The sequence below is a fragment of the Ursus americanus genome, chromosome 16 (genome assembly GCF_024610735.1).
Source record: "Ursus americanus isolate L20-20 chromosome 16, mUrsAme1.1.p, whole genome shotgun sequence".
Lineage (NCBI taxonomy): Eukaryota > Metazoa > Chordata > Mammalia > Carnivora > Ursidae > Ursus > Ursus americanus.
The window spans coordinates 62,139,254-62,161,083 of record NC_142142.1 but is presented as its reverse complement, the minus strand read 5'-3'; the positions used below and the strand labels follow the sequence as shown (position 1 = coordinate 62,161,083).

General features: G+C 44.8%; 1 protein-coding gene across 2 annotated transcripts in view; it reads right to left on the bottom strand.

The window, feature by feature from the left end:
- Positions 1 to 3,116: 3,116 nt before the first annotated feature.
- The window catches only part of PDGFD (platelet derived growth factor D), a 224,669-nt gene continuing 205,955 nt past the window's right edge, over positions 3,117 to 21,830 (bottom strand). For both annotated transcript variants that reach the window (XM_045797661.2, XM_045797659.2), the window contains exons 6-7: positions 15,118 to 15,332; positions 3,117 to 5,568 (exon numbers count right to left, since the gene is read on the bottom strand). In XM_045797661.2, the coding sequence (XP_045653617.2) occupies positions 5,443 to 5,568; positions 15,118 to 15,332 (341 nt within the window). In that variant the 3' untranslated portion in view covers positions 3,117 to 5,442. The remainder of the gene's footprint in view (positions 5,569 to 15,117; positions 15,333 to 21,830) is intronic.

The following is a 21,830-nucleotide window of genomic DNA, read 5'->3' as shown; positions in this document are numbered from 1 at the left end:
ACAGGGGGCCTACACCCCTCCTGTCTCTGGCACCTCATCCCAAGAACTCCGAGGAGCTTTAATAATTAATATTCCTACCCCATCCTTCCTGCAGGTTGCTATTTTCCAAAATGCAGACATGTCCTGTTGGAAAGGCTCTATCTCACCCTTCTGATTTTGTAAATGAGGAAACAGGTCCAGAAAGCGGCCTGCTGTCTCACTGAACCCAAGACCTTCTAATGTTCTCTCTGATGCACTGTGATGCTTGCAGCCCCACTACGTCTAAAAGACCCCGTGGCTTCCTTTCCTCCATGTAGATGACAAGACTTTGCTAGCCATCCTCACAAGACTTTGTGGAACCAGCTGCTTTTCTGCCTTTTCAAACCTACCAATTGTGTCTCCTTCCTGCCATGTTACTTTTCATTCCTTGAAAGGCCCACGTTCACCTTATGCATTTTTGCTGGAAGATCTTTGTTCTTGTTTATCCCCCCTAGAATATCTATCTCTACTTTTATCCTCTGTTGTGGACCTTGTGTTTTGACCCCAAAACAACCCTGATACATAGTGTGTTTTAATACATTTTGTTGTTCAGTGAACAAATGAAACATTGAATTTAGTCAATTTTTCCCCATATTGACAGTGGCTAGGTATCCTTTGAAGTCAATAAATATCCACCAGCATATTCTGAACTTTGTACCAAAATGGATAATAGCAAACATTCACTTGGCATGTTCAAATCTCAAAAAGCAGTGATTTCTTAACAGTTGGCATGGTAAAACTATGACGTGCTCACTTGGGAAACCATTTGCTCTCCTGGTCTAGAATGGCCCCCACCTCCTGTGTCTTTCCAAAGCAGACCTTGATCCTGATTCTCTCTGACCCAAAGATTGGTGGGTAGAGACTGGTGAGAAAGAGAAGGAATGTGGGGGTCACAGTGGGAAAGGAAAGGCCAGAAGATACTGGAACAGAATGAATTTGTAATATGACCTCAACCAGAGACCTGGAGGTTAGAGAACATGACCCAGAATATGTTCTTAAAAGAGAACCTATATTATAGGAATTATGTAAAATAAAAATTGAATCCAAGAGTGATTTTAACATTTGGTTCCTTGCCACTAAACCTGGCAGCCCGTATCCAACAGTTTAAAATAATTAGAAAGTCAAACAGTTTTATTGGAAAATGAAGATTTCTTGCCCCTTAACGTGCAGCATGAAGTACATTAAGCTTTGTGACCAACTCAGACCCACTCCCTTCTAATGTGGTCGGCTAAAGAATTTTTAAGATCTCTATAGAAATGAACTTTATTTAAAAAAGATACACGTTAACTTGCAAATTGAGGACTTAACCTGAAGGGCAAGCAGGAAGTCTGAAACGAAGCGGTTAGTGGCTCATGCATCCCCATGGCTGATGCCGTCCCCTGACACTCAGGAGATCCCCCAACCCACACCCCAGGGCTGCCATGTCTTCAACTTGATCTTTAAAAACAACACAATTTAAGTGCATGTCAATAAAAACCAGTGAATTATAAATATTCTCTCTTCTAGCATATTTGATCAGAACCGTCAATAAACAAACTGTATTTCCTGGGATTTCAGGCATGAATACTAACCTATGAATTGTAATTTAATATTTTACCAGAGGATCCCGGGAGGATGTGAACAATTTGGACATCTGTTAAGTTATTCTTGGAGCAAAACTGGACACATGTATAACTTCAGGAAATAACATAAGATGATTAAGGTATCTACATTAAAATACTGTGTGTGTGTGTGTATTCAGATAACTTGTATATATATTCAGATAACTTGTATATATATATTCAGATAACATATATATATTTAGATAACTTGTATATATATACTCAGATAACTGTGTGTGTGTACATATATATATACATATATGTTCAGATAGCTTGGATTTTTATATAAAAATCATGTTAGCTATATAGCATGATTTTTTTTTTTTTATTCGACAGAGACAGCCAGCGAGAGAAGGAACACAAGCAGGGGGAGTGGGAGAGGAAGAAGCAGGCTCATAGCAGAGGGGCCTGATGTGGGCCCATAACGCTGGGATCACGCCCTGAGCCGAAGGCAGACGCTTAACCGCTGTGCCACCCAGGCGCCCCCTATATAGCATGATTTTTATATAAAAATCCAAGCTATCTGAATTAACTACCGTGCACAGCATTATTTGATTCCTTCCTGTCCCTGCCCCACACTTTGACTCACACATTAGCTGGTATTTCCGGTGGTAAAATTGATTTTTGATACAGAATACACGTCTCTACTCCCTTCCCCCAAACAACCTGAAACCGCTCAGCTAAATCAAGTGGCTGAGTTTCAGCCCACATTGAGCAGCTGCCGTCCTGCTCCCGGTAGGACGATGACAAAGACTAAGCTGCAAGCAAAAGCTCGAATTCGTGCAGTGAGGAGAGCTCTCTTTACACTTTGCAACCCTGCTCCCCGTCCGTCCCCTGATCATACATCAAAGTCCGCAGGTGTGCAGCCCCTCATGGGTCTCCCTGAGCTGGGAGCACGCCCCCTCTGGCTGGGACGGGAAAGCTTCCAGGGCAGACAGAAGGGAGATAAATCTGCATGGTCCTGATGTCAGGCCCCTAAGGACAAGACAGGCTACGAACTCTCTTCAGGGAGGAATGTCAGCAGAGACTACATTTTATTAGAAGGCCAGTGGGGAAACAGACAAAGAGGCACAGACACAACAACAGGACAGCAAGACCTCAAGTCCCACCCCACTGCCCAGCTTCGGGACAGGGACAGAGCGAAAGCCTGCTCCAGGGGACAAGGTTGGTGCCGTTCCCACTTCCTGAAAGCAAGCCGGCAGCCGTCACCCCATCTTGTCACCCCAAAAACCTGCATGCATTGCTGAAAGTAAGGTCATCACGCTCTATACCTTTTAAAACTGCAATTGGGAACTAAATAATGGTGTAGTTTCGTTCAAAAGCAATCTATATTTTTCATGAAGATAAGAGCCATATTACATTTGCTATAGAAAGATGCCGCGAAAGGAAAAAGCTGCATGTTACTGATATGACAAAAAACATAACAAATTCCACTTATGAAAGTGTTCTGCCCTATAAGAACATATTGAATGAAAGCCATTATTCCAGGAGAGTGAGCCATGCAGAAATGCGGATTTATTAGGGTTTGTTTTGAAATGTAATTTGTACAGCGAGCTTTTTTATTCCTTTGATGGCGATGAAACAGATTTATTGGCTACATGTTGGACGTGCAATAGATAACAGATAACCAAGGGAGACGTTTTAATAAAACACTCAGGAAAGAAGAAGGAAAAGTGAGTGAATATGTCTGCTTACATTTCAGCTAATAAATAAAAAGTACAGATGGGGCTTTAACCGAAAACCGTCCCGGTTATTGCAGCCTGGAAGGTTTATTGAAAACTGGGGAGAACACTTGAATTTTTCATACTTACAGCTACGACGTGAGCTGCACAAGCCAGAACGAGGTGACACACGTTTTGATTTGGGTGCCCAAGCCGATGTTTTCATGGCAAACTTGCACGTGCTCGTGAAGGGGACGAGCGGTCCCCTGATCGTGAGGGCGTCTGCTTCGGCTACTTCTGACTCTGCTCTGGGATTCTGGGCAACTGAGCAAGACAGGGAGTTCAGCACCCCCCCCCAACCCCCGGCGGTAAGAACCTGGGTGTTTCTAGGGAAGTTTGGCATCTTCAATAAGAAATGAATGTCCTTTCGTCTCAAAGAGCTGAAAGGAAAGGAGGATGCGACTAAGGACAGTGGAGAACATGCCCCGTGCTTTGAAGCGTGTGTTTAGGCCCCTTCCCTGAGCCCGGGGCTTACCCAGCCTGCCTCACACCCCCTCACTCAAGGCGCTTCGAGTCACTAGGGCCCTGGACTCACGGAAGAAATCGGCTCTCCTTTTTTGTTTCAAGGCAGCAAGAAAACTGGGGCTTTCTCGGAGTAGCCCTGGAGCTATCTGGATTTCATGATGCTCTCTCTCAAGAGCCTTGCTCTGGAGAATGACGAATCACTTCCTACTCCAGGAGTCAGCCTCCTTTCCAACAGACACTGAGGACCCAGGGAGGGAAGATGACTGTGAATACCAGTAATGAACTCAAGGTCGCAAGTGGTGGGGCAAGGCCAAATTCGTGTTCCTGTAACTTGCAGGACGGCTTCTCAGAACAAGCTCCACAGGCCTGGAGAGAACCACACACCCAGATCGGATTTCACTTAGTTCAGAAACAGGAATTCAAAATGGCAAGTGAGGGTACAATTAGGAATTTACATCAATAAAATTGGGTGGTTTTAATACAGGAAAGCTTTTAGGCTATAAATAATTCATGATGCTTGCCAAATTTAAATGCCATTGTAAATCCACGTTTGTATATCAAAGAGACAGGAGCACAAAAGCAAGAGACATAAAATGAATTAGCATAGTTTGGAGAGTTTGGACCCATTATTAAATATGGATCCAATCAAATATTCCACCCGATTTCCAGTTCTGTTAATATTTCTACGTTCACTCTTCTTACTTTCAACTACCCAAATCTTTCAATGAACAGTATTTTGAAAGGCTCATACAAAGTCCCCATGTCATTTTCCAAAGGAGTTACTTCTGTGGAGGGGTTTTCAGGAAGAAACAGTTCAAATTTCTGCTACAGTTAATAAATTGTCTCTGGGAGGATTATAATAAACCTTCCAAGAAATTTTTTTGAGACAGGTGTTAATGTTAAATGAATTTGCATGCCTCAGCAAGATGCATAAAAAGAAGACTTAATGACTTAATTTCTAAAGCATCTATATTATTATGGCATGCTTCTGGAGATGGGTAATTATTGTCTACAGAGGTAAGCATGTAGTGCATCCCATGGGAAAAATGTTAGGTCTGTGCCTTTTCCCCAGAAACCATAGCTTTTTTTTTTTTTTTTACACTTAAGATGTATATATAAAGAAAAGCTCATTTATTGGATTTTAATATAAAAGGTGCTCTCTTTAAAAGAGCAAGATCCACCGCTGTTTTGTGATTCAAATTTAAAAATAAAGCAATCTTCTGAATCTTCCAAGGCCATGTTTCAGGTAATTTAATATGTCCCTGAATTTGTCAAAAGATTTTAAGGGTCTAAATAACTCAACCATATGTCAGCTCTGGTGTACCTGGTTGTATATACTGAATAAACCGTTTGATGTATTTATGCACAGACATGGAAAATATACACATATGTATACATACGTGTATATATTCTCCGACACTATTATTAAATGCAATCCTATATTCTGGGATACAGAAGTTGATGATATACCTTTCTACTTGCCATGGCTAACAAAGCTAGGTTGAAACTCAGCAACCACTTGTATTCATTGCTTTGCAGGCTAAGTGAAGTTCGGTTGCTGGTGGGCAAGGGTCTCTTACCACACCCTCCTTAAACTAAAGATTCGTTCATGCTCAGTGTTAGTATGTGCACATTCTTTATCGAGGAGGTCTCGAGCTGCAGATGCAATCACACCGCTCGTGGTGGTCCAACTGGATGTCAACGAGAGCCATGTGCTTCGCTCTGCCCCTCCTCTTGAAATGGCCAGGCTCAAACTTTAATACCTAGGACAAGAAGCATATTTCCTGTTAGAAAGCCCTGAGAGTTTAGCACAACTAGATACCCCTTAGGCTCTTTTTGACAACTGGTTCCCAATCTTTTGAGAAGCCAATGAAAACTATGGACTTGCTGTCATGATGCTCTCCTGTAAGTTTTTACAGTCATCAACTTCCTGGCGTGGAGTGGTCTGTGATCACAGAGTAACGTCACCTGCGTTACCAGCCCTGAGTACCAAGGTGAGCTCAGGGGTCCTGGCAGGCACTTCTCGATAGCTTTCGAAGGCCCTGTGTCGTGCCGAGTGTTGCTCCAAATACTGTCATAAAGATTCTTCTGAACAGAGCATATGTTATGGATAAATACAAAACCGAGCATTTATTACTTCCGTAGACAGAACAATGAAAAAAGTCATGAACATAATACACCAGTGTGGCTAAACGTTTGGTCAATGTAAAATATTTTGCCCTGATGAAGGTGATTAGTGGCCATAATTAAGTGAAAATGTGTTTACGTTCTTATACATTTGTTAATATACAATACGTTTTACAATTCAAAACAGACCAGGCTCCATTAAAATCCTTCTACATAATATCTGTGTATCAATACAGCATTTCTTCATAAAGTATAATCCTTAATTTTTTTAAATTAATAAGTTGATTATAATGACGTGGATGGAGCTAGAGAGTATGACGCTAAGTGAAATAAGTCAGAGAAAGACAAACACCATATGATTTCACTCATATGTGGAATTTAAGAAACAAAACAAATGAACATGGGGGGAAAAGAGAGAGAGGCAAACCGAGAAACAGACTTAACTACAGAGAACACACTGCTGGTGACCAGAGGGGAGGTGAGTGGGGGAGGAACAGGTGACGGGGATGGGGCAGTGCACCTGTCGTCATGAGCACGGGTGATGTATGGACGTGCTGAATCACTGCATTGTACACCTGAAACTGATATTACATTGTATGTTAACACACTGGAATTTAAATAAAAACTTACAAAAATCTAAGTTGAAACATGATTTTAGTACGTTTACATGGAAGCTAACTTCTTCCCTGCTGTGGCGTTGCTAAAATCAAATATTGCTCATCTCAGACACAACTACTTAGAAAATCACATACATGCGTCCACAGACACTACCTGGTCAGTTTAACTGCTTCTCTTCTGTATGTTCTTAGGTTCCTGTTAGCCTTTAACTTTTGATTTTTTTTTTCTATTTTCCTTTCAGACTCCAAACTCCATTGGATGCTACCATACAATGATGTTGTATTTTATAGTTTTCAAAGGATTTGCACAGACACGTTATTTCTTTTGCCCTCCAACAAATCTTGTCACATAGTAGAGGATGTATCCTTATCCCCATCTTATAGACGGGAGGACTGAGACCCTCAAGGAGGCTGTGTGCCTTGTGCGGGGTCTTCTGGCCATTTGGACTGGCGCACAGGGCTCTGTCCCCTAGGGTCCTAGCACACTGGGACCAACGCCTCTTTGATGTGCCCATGATTTCTTTTTGTGTCTCAAGGGGTGTCAAGCTCCACATGGGACCTGGAGCGGGGACCTGGAGTGGGGACTGAGGTGCTCTGGCTGGCAGGCTCTGGTCCTAGATGAAGGCTACCTGTGGCAAAATCTTGTTTAGAGTCCGCGGGACTTCTCATGGCATTCGTCTGATTCTTGACTACGAATTCTCTTCCCAGCAATGTGCTCACCTTCACATCATTACCTGCTTCGAGTCACAAACAGGCCAAAACCATTGGCAGGAAAAGCAGGGTGAGAGTCCTCAGCACTTTGTACCCCTTCATTTAGCCAGGCTGGGCCGGGGCCCCAGTGAGGAGGAGAATAAGTCACCTCGTTTGTCCCATGTTCGATCCAGCTCTGGAGTCTGGACTCGCTAACACACTGTGGAACATGGATTCCCACGTGCAGCAGGGCTTCAGAAGAATACTTATGAGTACAAAACAAGGGGGGAAGGGACTCCCTACGAGAGTTCATGCCAGGGGCACAAAGACTCAAAAACATCTGCTGTTGGTAAAGCTGATGCAAATGGCAGGTCGGATAGCTACTTCTATTGCTCTCTTGTTCTCCTGCAACTCTACTACTCTGGCAATATGTATCGCGCAACGTCACCCGATTTATTTTGTGTTGTCTCTATTCGTCGGGTTAAAGTGCTTCGAGGGCAAGGACAACAGAAACTGCTACTAAGATCACGGAGTATCTGCCAGATGTCACACACTGTTGTAAGGGACTTTGCTGGTATTATCTGGACTTCCCTGCAGCACTCTTAGGTACTGTTCTAATTCTCATGCGTAAGGAAAGAGAGATTACGCTAGTTGCCCAAAGTTACAGAGTTGGCAGGAGAATGGGTGGCACTGGAACTTGACTCCAGGTGGATGAGCTCACCTGTGAAATGGGAACTGATGTTCGTATGGCTCAGTAGCCTGTTGGGAACACAGCAGCTGGAAAAGAAACACCCGGGGGGGGGGGAGGTGCCAACGCGGAAGTGAACGCTCCTATTCTCTCCTTTTCACCTCCTCCTGCGTCTCCTCTCATTACCTGTCTCCCTGCACCTCCAACAAACACAGGGGACAGACACACAAGCCAGGAAATAAAGCAGAGGCCAAAAAAAGGGCCCCACGCTTTGGGCCACTTTTAACCCTTTCACAATTCTGGCCAAAGATTTAAAGTATGAAGAGCAGAATTACAATGACATCTGCCCTTGTGTGTGTGGCTTCCGTGTTCTCTCCTGCTGGGAACTACATGGGAAAAAAAAAGATGTTGCTTCTTCATACAAAAACAAGTAAGTAAAAACAAAACAAAACCAAACAAAACAAAGAATGAAGATTGCAGAGTGTCTGACATTTTGGGGTGCTGAATGGCCCCGCCCACGACGAATCGGCAAGTCCAGCTGTGCTATATTTGGTCGGAGTGCCTCGGAAGGCGTTAGAAGTTTGAGTCCTACAGCTCCGCCAAGAATCTCTCCAATACGCATCAGTCACTGTGGTCCAAGACTCTACGTAAACCAGATTTGGGGGTCTGCAGATGTAGGGGAGGGAAAGGACTCCTAAGACGATGGCACACGATAAGCATAAGGTCGTGATGAAAGCCGCATGACTTGTGATGACCGCCCCTGGACATTCAGGGCTCTGGTGATTCACTTTCTCATTTGACGGCAAACAAAAGTGCGTGCGGTGGGATGGGCGCAGAGCCAGGGCAGCATTTCTAACTGGTCTCCTCATGGTTCAGGGGTTTTCCCTGTGTTTTATATTAAGCAACGTGAGCACAGTATATATGTGCTTTGCTGATAAGAAGAGAAAAATGAATTGGCAGACACTTTCCCAGACAAGACAGGAAAGCACTGTTTGAACAAAGTGGAAATTGGACTGCTTTCCTGGCTGATCACAGCACTGATGCTCAAAGCTTTCAGACCATGTAATGGTCTTAGGTGCAGATACACAGCATTGAAAGGAGGAAGAAAGCAAAGCCGACTTGAGAGAGCCTGGAAAGTTAAAAGAGAAGTGAAAAGCCTTCATCTGGGAAGGCACACTGGCTGGTGATAGGTTGTCTGGTCACTTTGAAAGGGAAGGAACCACTGCATTAATTACAGTTGCTGAAGGACACTTACTAATAGGAACCATCCCCAAATGCTTTCCTATTTTCCAGCTAGGGTTCACAGCTGCAAGCACGCCCTGAAATAAAAATCCACTGACGAGCAGCCAGCCACTTCCTACGACCTGTGGGTGGAGATGGAAATCCTGAACCCTCTCCACCACCTGGAAAACCACACGAAGCCAGGCAAAGTTGACTTTTACTAACTGGAGAACGACTAAGCCAGTTGGTGGCTTTCACAACACTACACAAAGGCAAAGACGCGCAGTCTGCAAATTACCATATCACGAAAGATATCTCACCTCGGTTGCTCGCCCCGTAGCCAATAAACCACCGAATGAATCATTACCATAAAGCTATTACACTAATAAAACAATACTAGGCAGAAAAGCTATCTGGTGAGTTGGGTTCTTCTTTATTGGGAATATAAAAAAAGGTTGTTAAGGCCTTGTAATAGTTCTCAAATTAATGGCTGACATAGGAACACAAACACATATTTCAGGACAAACGCACTGTATAAGCTGGACTCATTAAGAGTTTATTTAAGATTCTCCCCAACTTCTAAAGCAGGAGGTATTTCGTATACATATAGCTTCTGATCTTAAGAAAAATCCTCCTATTTTTGCTTCCATTTTGAGCTTTTCCATGCTTCTAGACTTTACGAAAAATGTGCAGAGAGTTTAGATTTTTAAGGGCTGCTAGTCCATTTTTCTGAAACATAAGTGATTACAAGCAAAAGCATCTTGAGAAGGGAGAGCACATTATTTTCTGCCTGGGTAATTACCAAACTTGCAGGCAGCAGTCCCAGCTCGTGGAACATCATAGCAGAAGGGCTGATTCCACATCATAAGACAGGTACTCGGTAAGACAGACACCGATGACAGAGTTTAGCTGCGCTTCCCTGGCCCATGAAGTCTGCAGGTGACCAAAGGCTGGGATTATAGTCAGGGTCCATAAAACAATCATGAATACTGAAAATGCAATCTTGCTCTCTGTAGACATTAAGTTTTCTGGGAGCACTCTGGGGTTTGGAGTGCACTCAGCTGCAGGCCAACCTTTAAAGAACTAAGCCGTTCCACAATTTTGACAGCACCTTTCAGGGCTCATGACTACCCACTGCAGAAAATGTTCACGGAAGGCTAACCGGGCACCAAATTCAGCGCACAGAATTCGCAGGGAGGACCGTTCATGTCAGGAGGGGTCTTGTCTACTTGAGGGGAGCACACCCCCATGCAGGTGTGCAAAGCAATGGTGGGAAGCTAGGTCTAGAAGGAAAGGGGTGTGCACATTTGGTCGTACTTAAATGTAGGGTCCATTCACTTGGGGAGTCATCGAGGCTGCAGGGAAGCCAGACCTCGCAGAAAACTCCATCCACATCTGTTCTGGGCTTCCAAGTCTTCAGCTCTCGCCTTTGTCCAGTATCCCCATGAGCTAAGTGTCAGTGGTATCACTGATGTGTGAGTGAACTTTCCATCAACATTAACTGTTCCGATCACATCTTTATTCCTTTACATTGACCTAGCACTTCCACACCAATCTGCTTATATTCCTTACGTAATTTCAGTAAGGTAGGATTTGGGGGTAGGATAGCATAATAGTTAATGGATACCATGTAATTTCAGGTCTGCCTGGGAACCCAAAATTGTGGGTTACTGTGGGGATGAAGCGAGGAACCCACACATCCCTAGGCTCCCCTACATGGCAAAGCTGGAACCAGAGGCCACGTCTTCCTTTCAGTCAGGCAATGTTTTGCTCTGTTGCCCCGTCTCTGGTCGGAAACACAGCCTTGGGAGTGTGGTCTCACAGTCTCACCCAAAGAGAGAGAAAGAGGAGGAAGCAGGGAGACTCTACACTAGCTGTAGAAATGCAATTTCCAGAAAAACAAAAGAGATTTTCTTGACTTTTGTTATGATTGGTTATAATCAGAACCCCAAATCTCACTGCTTTTGCCAAAGAGTAGAAACTTTTTGGAAACAATTTTTTTTTCTGTCTCCTTGATCTCAATTTCCAATTTTTGCTAAATTTGTTTCTATGGAACATGCTTAAACATGTAAAAACTAAAATTACTATTCTTTTATCCCAAATCTGAAGTTCAACAGTTTAAAACTTTTAATCAATCTTTTTGTTCATATAAATACCTGCTTACATTTCCTAACTCTTAAGCTGTAATAGGAAGCACATTTTTTTTTTAAAGATTTTATTTATTTATGTGACAGAAAGACAGCCAGCGAGAGAGGGAACACAGCAGGGGAATGGGAGAGGAAGAAGCAGGCTCCCAGCCGAGGAGCCTGATGTGGGACTCGATCCCGGAACGCCGGGATCATGCCCTGAGCCGAAGGCAGACGCTTAACGACTGCGCTACCCAGGCGCCCCAAGGAAGCACATTTTTAACATGAAATTCTAGAGTGAAACAAAAATAATCCTCTAAAGTCATTATTTCTTTTCCAGTTTGTCCAGAGACAGGAATGGTTGTGCCAGAAACACAAACGGGACTGGGCTGCACTCTTCAATACGGCAGCCACCAGCCCTGTGTAGCTGTTTACATTTAAGTAAGTTAAAATCATATAAAACGCAAAGTCCGGTCTCCTGTTTGTGTCCGTACACGTCAGTGGCCCCCCAACCACATGTTGCTGGAGGCACCGTCGGGCGGGGCAGGGAGGGAAGATTTCCATCACTGCAGAAGGTTCTACTAGACAGGCTAGGTGGTTATAGCAGCATCTCGACAAAATCACGAGAGGAAAGACAGAGAAATTAACTTCGATCTTTCTCTCTCTGCTTTGTGAGTTTTTGGCTCTTGCCTGAATGTCCACAGACAGGGAACCAAATGATGAAAACCAGTTAAATATTAATTTAAAAGGTCACCGTATTTCTAGGGAAGATCCTGTTCCTTCAAGGAGCATTATGAAGGCAAGATGGGAACTGAACTGACAGCATCTTCTAATGATCTACATGTTTTCTGGAAGCTTCCTTTTGAAAAATCACTACCCCGAAGTGTCTTTTGTATCCTATACATTCCAAGGAGGCATCAAAGAACTACTAGGAGCAAACAGGAAAAATACCTTAACAGGAGACCTACAAACTTTTGAGAACAGAAAGTCATAAAGGAGGTAACACTGTATTGCACAGTGAAAAATGCTCAACCCCTACTCGAGCAACAGCACGACCCCTGGAAAGAACAATTACCTAAGCTTCATTAGGAACCTTATCATTTTTCAGATTTTATGCCTTAAACCCTGAGTGCTGAAATATTTGCACAGAGTCACACAGGCCTGCGTATGTGACAAGTTCCAGTTACCTCCTTAAGGGTGCTCGTGGCCCATGGAAACTCATTTCACATCTCATCAGTTACAACCAGAAGCTAGGGAAACTGGTCTCTCGTGTCTCTGGGGTAAGAACACAGACACCGAATAGAACAAAGAACCAGGATTTTTCCCTCATGAGCCTCGCTCAGGCAACCCCCATTGCTGGAAACGGTACAAGCCTTCTACTCTTTCCCACGAGGCACTCAACAGAGTGATCACCATGACACCCTGCAAGAGATTTTAGGAGTCACGGGGCAATGTGCCAGGCACATTTGTCCCAGGTATGCAGCGGCTGAGACAGCGATTGATGCTGTTTTGTCCCTTCGTCCAGCACCTGGCAGAGTGATTTTGTGTAGAGCTCTGCAAACCCCAGAAGTAAAAATACTGTGATACAATGTTTCAAAGAGATGCTTCCGAGAGCAGTGTCCAAAAGATGCTGACATCTCAGACCTGCTCGTGTGATGAACAGAGATCAAGGGCTTCCCTTTCTAGATATTAATTGTGAACAGAAATTACAGGTAACAGCTCTGTGGTGCAGAGACAAGAAAAGAAGCAAGAGAAGGGCCCTTCAGAGTTCTTTAGCTTTAACTGTCTGGGAGGTGAGGGTTTTTTGAAGGGGTGGGGTGTATGTCCAACTCTACCATTTCCGCAATAAACATTTTAAAAAACGAAGCTGTAACTTCTATCTGAGCAGAGTCCAGAGGAAAATAACACACTCTACAAATAGATCAAAAGCCTGCACTTGAATGCTTTTCCTCAGCGTTATGCCTAGGCAGAGATCTTGTCACTCCCTGGATTACTTAACTCTAGCCTGGTTATTGCATTCTTCACTGATCCTCGCGGTATGACTAACATGACGAAATTCAGGTCCTTAGATGCAAAGGACAACATCCAATCTAGAGTTCATCAGGTCATACAAAAATAAAACACAATGAACACATTCTCTGGACATGAAAACATTTTTTTTTTCCCCTTGAGAACTGCAGGGTGGAGTAAGAAATTCTTACGACCAAGAACATAAGCTCTATGTAGGTCTAAAATAATGTTTCCCCCGTGTAAGGTAAGCATGGTCACTGTGGCATTGACTTCCTACACTTCCCAAGTTGAAAATACCACTATGACATATCCATTCTCCTTTAGCTCCGAAGTCACCTCTCAAACTTGTTCATATTGTTTTATTGTTTTCAGGATTAAAAAAGCAAAACAAAACACCCAGTTTTACAAAGCTGGGTGCTTTATTTAGGGAGCACTCTCTAGTCCTTTGTTCTGGTGGATACAGAGGAAAAGCAGCTCAAACAATCCTTTCTAATGATAATATCTGCTTCCTTGTTTAGATTATATTCTCAAGCACATTTTTAATAATATTTTTTATTATACTATGTTAGTCACCATACAGTACATCCCTAGTTTTTGATGTAAAGTTCAAGCACATTTCTGTATGATGTTTCACATCTTACAAAATGCATTCCATATGCATTATTCCATATGCATCATTGGATCTCCAGAATCACTTTATAAATTATTGTCTGATATAATTTCTTAGTCCCATTTCACATATGTGAAAACTGAGTCTCTAAATTTTGTAACTTGTGATGCTCCCATGATGGGGAAGTAACAGCTGCTGCCAACGTCAGGAGTGGCTCTGACTGTCCTTCAATCTACTCTTTCTTTAATGCTAAGTAAAGTGCTGTGAATTTAAAAAGGAAAAAGCACAGTGTTACTAGTGATAAGAACAGACTCTGGAGAGAGTCTCTGCAGAGAGCAGAACTCTGTTCTCCCTAAATTTTTGTTCCTCTTTTATCTTCATATTTACTTTTGTTTAGTTTTGCATACTTTCAGAGCTGATTCCCCAGGTAGCACTCCGCAGTATTTGGGAAAAATTGGCATTTTTGGAAGAAAAATAATATCATATTTAGAGAATTAGAAAGTGTCTCTATTTTCTGTCAATCTACATTTTGCTGTCTTCACTCTGCTTAATTTCTTAAGGACTTAACTGAATTCAAGTTTGGACCTTAAAATTAGAATTCTTAAAGCAACCTAGATTTTGCAGTGATAGGCTTTATGAATTCTATAATATTACTACAAAGAGGCCATGTAAGCCCTGAATCACTGCATCATGCATTTGATTATATAATCTAACAAAGATATTGTCCCACAGGTTGTATTATGATGATGAGAAATAAGAGTCCAGGGGTGCCTAGGTGGTTCAGTCGGTTAAGTGTCTGCCTTCAGTTCAGGTCATGGTCCTGGGGTCCTGGGATCGAGTCCCACGTTGGGACCCCGCTCAGCAGGGGAGTCTGCTTCTCCTTCTCCCTCTGGCCCTCTCCTCCACCTCTTGTGCTCTCACTCCGTCTCTCTCAAATGAATAAATAAATGAAATCTTAAAAAAAAAAAAGAAGAGAAAAATGAGTCCATCCTTCAGGAAGGACTTAGACCCTCTAGGCATCTGGCTTGGCAAGTTTAGCTCATGTATAATTTCAGCTCCCTATCATCCTTCTGGCTGTGTGCCTTTGTGCAGTGAACGACATGAACAACTGTACCCAGTGGGCCGGTCCAACACCCTACAGATTACATAGCATTTGCAGCTGGAAAGAACTCATATGTTACAGTGTTGCAGCACTGCAGCACAGACGTTTGAGAAGGGCATACCTCATGATACTTTTTCACAGTTTTCCCGGAGCTGCAGGTGCAGGATTTCCAGTTGATGGTCCCACAGCCACAGTTGCCCCCACAGCGCTGCACGAGGAGGCAACGGGGAAAGAAGACCACGTGCGTGAGCTTCAGCTCCTCTCTTAAGTTGACGGAGTAATTCCTGGGAGTGCAACTGTAGCGCTTGACGTCATCATTGAGCCTGTCCAGGTCGACTGCAAGAAACATACAGGTATGAGTGAGCACATGACCTGAAGCAAAAACTCCCGGCAGGTGTTTTGGGGAAGGGGGTGGGAAGATGCTGTCAGAATGACCTTAATGCAGAGATCGAATCTGTCCCTGGGATCTCAGTTATTAACCTAACATGGAAGGTGGAAAATCTGATTCTCTTTGATCCCATCTGCCCTTCCAAATAAATAAATAAATAATCAACAAGAAGGAAAAACAAAAAACTCTCAAAAAACTTGGCTAACTCTTTATCTTGGTTCAAATTCCCTTGTACCTTTTTTAATGTAAAAAAAAATTCTGAGGAAAGAAAATGAAGTGTTCAGCAATTTAAAATAACTGCCTTTATCTTTAAAAAAACCAAAAACAACAAAAACCCAACAACATAAATCGCTTCTTGATTCTAAATAAACCCTGAACTCTAAACCATTATTTAAATATCATTTGAATTATATCAGGGATGCATTAGGGACAACTACTCTATTATGTTTGGCTGGTAATGAAATTTTACAGGGAAGTGTGAAGAAGGAAAAGGTTTCAGCTTCATTTTAACTCCAAGGTCAACCAAAACGTCAAAGAAGATGGCACTCAGGGGCTGTGCGTGTGATGGGTCTTTGCGGGCTGGGTCCTAGATGGCAGCAGAGCACATGGGTCAGGGCTGGCTTTGCAGCAAAGCCGCGGCTGCCTGGCCACCCGGCAGCTGGAAAGTGACCCGACTGCGTCCATCCTCTTCTTCCCCATCTATAAAACATACACGGCAGACCTTTACCTACTTCACAGCAATATTGGCAGGACTGAGTCTAGTGTGCCTGGCACTCGGTTAATGCCGATTACGATTATTCATCTTCCTTCATTTCAATCTTTCCTCCACCTTTCCTTTTAAAGTCAAATGGTCCAAAATTAAAAAAAAAAAAAAAATCCAGGCCTTTCTGTTTCTCTCTGTTGGTCATGACTCTGGGTCAGTGATTGTCGAGGGGGTGTGGTTACTGGGACTTCTGTGAATTAAGAGCATCACCCTCAATTTTCAAATTGTAGTCACAGATATTTACTTGAATTAACGTTATATTATTGTATTTACATAGGTTACATTCAACGTTCTGGAAAAGCCACCTGATCCTCCACGCACTTGGCCTGCGAGCCCTCTGACCACGCCCCAGAGTGCTTCCCTCGTCACCGGCCAGGTGGGCACAGGAGGAACCCCACAAAGGCCAGGCAGACCGCACCAGGCTTCGTCTGGACTCCAGCCCCTGCAAGTGTCTTAGTCTCAAACCCAAACTGCAGTTTGATGGGCAGTGAGAGGGCCCTTTTGGGGTAGAGGCCAGAGGCTAAGGATGCTGTGGGAGAACGCACGGGAGGGGAACCAAAAGCAAAGGAGGCGCAGGTGGGTGAAGAGTCCCCTTAACAGCACGAAGTCCGCGGAAAGTCTGGCCATATGGCCGGGTGACCCTGTGAATAAGGAATGACTGACAATTGCATTGGTGCCCTGCCCTGAGAGCCTTTCCACATGTGCAACTGGGCTTTGATTCTCAAGGGCAGGGATTCTTTTCCCCCAACTGCTATGTGCTGAGCCCACGACACTGGGGGGGGGGGGGGCAGAATAAATGCTGAATAATTTCCGTGCGTTATTTATTGCTGTTTTTTTCCTTCCTTTGCAAAGACATGTCCTAAGTTTAGCTATAATGAATCCAGATTTAAATTGAATGAACTGTGTCTTGGGAAAGGAACCATTTTATTGGTGCGAAAGCCCAGGAAATGACTGCAAGCAAAGCAGGAAGGATTACATAAATGGGTTAGGAAGCGCAGCCACAACCCATTACGAGTGTCACCTTGAGATAAACAGTGACGCGGTGCAGTGCTGTGCTGTGGACAGGGCTGGGGCGGCGGCCGGACCTGCCACGTGTGATCTCGGGCGTCTGTTTGGTCTCATGCCGAGGACTCAAAGAGTGCGGTTGGCAGGAGGGGGTTGGTGGGGCGTGGAAGGGCGGAGAGTGACAGGCAGGGGGGCACTGAGGGTCTCTAGGTCAGCCCCTGCTAGGCACCTTCCGCCTGTCACCGCACTTCACGTGGGGACAGCGGGAAACTGGGATTTGGAGCTCTTCCCCTTTGGCTCCAGTTTCTGGCACATCTAGGAGAACGGGGACATGGCAGGTCCCCAAGACCCGAAGGAGAAGATGGAGCTCCCCGGGGCGGTAGTGGGTCTGGGGCGGCGAACGGCTGCAGCCTTCCCTCCAGGATACCCCCAAGCCCCGCGACAGCACCCCTGTTCTCCGGGGTTCAGCTAAACCCGCAGGTGCCTGAGCGAGCCAGGAAAAGGCACGTCCTCCTTACTCTTGTGGAAGCAGGACTGTACACTGGGCAACTGTTTTACGGACCAGCACTGGTCCGCTCCGTGGCCTGCCCACCCTGAAGAGACGTGAGATGCCGTCCGTTTTACGCATCCATTCACTGATGTGACCGGTGCCACCATGGCCCAGGGTAACTGCCGTGGCATCCAGCTGCCCCACGTCTCTGTGGACTGAAACCACCAAGGCGCTCGATTTAGAACTCGACGTAAAAGGTTCTTCTGAGTGGATGCAAACACCTGCGAGGCGTGACTGCAGGCGTTCTGCAGGGGACACGGGTTCCTCATCAGAGGAGACAACTGAGGCTGCACCCAGAGCAGGGTGCAGACCAGAGGCTGAGTGGCCAGCGAGGTTCCGGTGCGTCCCCGCGTGGGGGCTCTGCTTGAGCCTCTGGAGGGAGATCCAGGGAGAGGGCAGTGCTTTCCATTCCCACTTCTGTCTCCACAGACGAGCAGGACAGGGCAGCAAGGACGTCCCAAACGTAATTCAAAGGCCCGTGAATTTCATCTGTTTTCCCTTATTTCACCCCGATGTGTGTAATGTTATAATCCCTCTTTCACTGTCCTTTTGAATTTGAGTCTTGTCTTTTCCTGGGTCTTCAACATCCGTTTTCTGGGCTGGGCACTGACAATCTGTTGGAAGGGCTGAGAAGGGGCCGCCATCCTCAAAGACTTTCCCTGGACACGTCAGTCTGATGTGGGCACTGCGCAGGGCAGCGGGAGCACCCCTCTTCTTGCAGCCATGGCCTCAGAGCACAGTACTTGCAGAAGATCCTTGTGCTGTGATGAGTTCTGGGGTCTGAGCACTGGGTGGGGACGTGTCAAGCAGGACAGTATTCCGTCTCCAACCCACTGAGGCTCAAGTGTGGGAGGACGGAGAGTCAGCCTGGTCTGTTTGATCCCAGCCACCTCGGCCTACAGCCCTGAGTCCCAGGAAACCTGAGAAGCTCTTCACATACGCGCCTGCAAGACCACCCCCCCCCACGCCCAATGCTATGAATTACATACCATTATTCTCTCACTTTCACAGGGCAGGAAACTGAGCCTCTGAGAAGTTAAGAAAAACACTTGTCCACAGCCACACACCAAGTCATGGCAGAGCTAGAGTGTGAATCCAGGCTTTCTCACGCCTCCGTGGGCTGACAGCTGTGGTCTGAAGATCTGAAGGGAGGTGCAAAGGGCAGCTTCCACGAGCTATGCTGGAGTCTCCCCACTGGAGTCACACTTGGCAGTCCCAAGGACCAGGCTTCCCAGGTGGGTGATAGACCGTGACCTGCCATTTTCAAGCTGTTGGCAATGATGTGCACCCAAGCCGTGTGTCCCGTGCACACACATTCACTTACCGGGTTCTGGCTAACTGCCTGGAGCCTGCTTCTTCCTGGCATCCAACAACATAATGAGTTTCTCTGTTTCCCCTGATTTGAGGGACCCTGTGTCTATGCACATTCTTCACTGCAAGAAAAAATGAGGACAAACGCCTTCTTGCCCTCACCCGCCTGTGGTCTTAGTCATGAAAACTGGTCGGAAGCCAATGCAAAGAGCTGAACGGATTGATAAGAAAAATCTGTCTTCAGAGGGAACCCACGCTGGAGCCCTAAAGATCTTTCTGATAGGACAGATAAAGCCAGGACGGGCGCACCTCGTGGCACTGTGTCTTGGCGGATACTCGGAGGTTCCACCTTATCCCCCAGATTGGAGGTTTGTGGCAGCCCCAGGCTGTGCCCGTCTATCGGTGCCATTTTCTCCCAGCAGCAATTGTTTACTTTGTCGCATTTTGATAAATCTCACAATACTTCAGACTTTTTCATTATTATCATATCTGTATGGTGATCTGTGATCAGCAATTATGACTCACTGAAAGCTCAGATGATGGGTAAGTATTTTTTAGTATTAAAGCATTTTTAAATTAAGCTATAAACATTGTTTCTTCAGACATAATGCTATTGCACACTTGGCTACAACATAGCGTAAACACAACTTTTACACGCTCCGGGAAACCACAGCAATCGTCTGACCTGCTCTTTTGTGATATTGGCTTTCTTGCTATGGAGTAACAGGGCTGGGACCGAATGCACCGTATGTCCCACGTGTGCCTGCACTGGGGCTCGCATGCTTGGCACGCATGGCGTGGGCACCAGTCAACTCATGATAACATTTTAAAAGCCTTCTGTAAGTGGATCGTTTCAAGTGTTTTTGTGAATATAAAAATTCATCGTGAAACAAAACAACGTCCTCCCTTTGAATGTAGGAAAGTGTGGTTTTTTCTCTCCGTGCATGTTTAATTCACTGCCTGTTTGCTTAACAGGAGAGGACGACCCCCGTGGGTGAGTCTCTGGGTGTCAGGTTTATTGGCGGCTTTCACCGTGCTGGTCTTCCATCCATCTTTACTCTGCTGTGGGTGTCGCTACCCTTCTCTTGATCTCCCTGAGTCCACTGGCGTCTCCAGTTAAACTTGCACATGTTCTTAGAACCAGGACGCATATTCTAACGATCAGACCAAGGCTTTATAGTGCTAAGATTCTTTATAAACTCTTTCAGCATGCGCTAATATGTACGTGTATACATTAGTGCATGTTTAGCATGTGGTAAGGCATGGGAGGTGCATGTGCTTGAAGTAGGGCCATATATATATATATATATACATATACTTTATTAATACCACGCTTTTGTCATTCTATTTCGCTTCCTCTAGCACTCAAGTGTACCATGTCATTTTAATCTTCCAGGGCTCAAGTCAAAAGCCACGTTCAGCCTCCCTGTCCTCTGACCCTCCGACATGCGCTCGCCACGCCTTCTCTGCCCTGTTACGGTACCTACTTCACAGACCTTGCTTTGTCACTGTCTTTTATTTAGGTGTTTCTCATCCATTAAAATATAAAGTTCTTGGAAGCAAAGAGTTAATCATCTTCTGATCCCTCTTCTCCTAGTGCTTTGTCCGTAGTGGAGAACCCCAATGTAGGTCATGTAAGTCCTGCTCTCCTAAAACCACGTGCTTTCAACCAGGTCCCGCTGAAAGACATACGGCATCTCCGAAGACTGAGCATGCCAGTTCAGGATCTTTGAAATAACTAAGTCCAATTTAAAAAAAAAAATGAAGTCCCTATGGCACCCCAGACAGCTGTTTCTGATTCTCCTTAAATCTTTTGTGACTCTGAATGGATACCCATAAACTTAAAGTCAGGATCAGAAAAAGTTCTGGACGTCGGCAGCGCCACTCATCAATCCAGATTTCCTTCGCAAGGATTAGGTCCGTAACAACGACTATCTGAAGGACTCAACCTGCTGATGGTCTAGGTGAGGACTGGGAAGCGAGATTCTAGAACCAGCTCTACCGAGGATGAACGATGACACATGAAGAGGACTGGCACCAAGACCCACGGAACCTAGGAGCAGGGCCACAGGGAAACGAGGGCGTCCAGAAGGCTCGCTCCCTGACGCACCTCGATGTGCTCAGAAATACGCCCTTCGCCATGGGGAAAAGGACAGTCTGTTATGTAAAACACTGAAAATGAGACTTTATTCTACGACACAGATTTACGAGGCTTTGGGTGAGGGTAGGAGGTAAGGGGGATGTATGAATAATTGTAGTATTTTATACCGAGTATAGGGTTTCTCAGCCTTTTTCAAGGTTCATAAATTCCCCAGGAGGAGTCTGCTCATCTTTACGGACATTACAACCTCACTGTGATTTTCAGATTCCCTCGCCCATAAATCAGCACATAATTGTGAAAACTCTTTCCACACCCTAAGCCCAATTTGGAAGTGCAAATAAATCTGGAAAGAACGATGATTTTGTAACTTTTAATGAGAAAATATCAGGATATTTTAAACTTAAAATCATGAATTTCTTGACTCCATTTGCTGGTTTAATTTCTAAAGAACGGACATATTTACCACATGTATTTATAGTGATTAACCTAAGTCACAAGGTTCCCAATCAGACAACACCAAATTTTGGGGGATTAAAAACATTGCTAAGCGATGAGTGAATGGACATGTACTGAGCACCTACTGTGTGCCTGGTTCTCTCTAAGATGCTGTCATACTTGCAACTCTCAGTGAATTCTGGTAACAAATCCTAGTTGCAGACAGGACTTCCCCATACATGTGGGACCCAAGAGGCAGAGGAGTTAAGTGACCTGCCTAA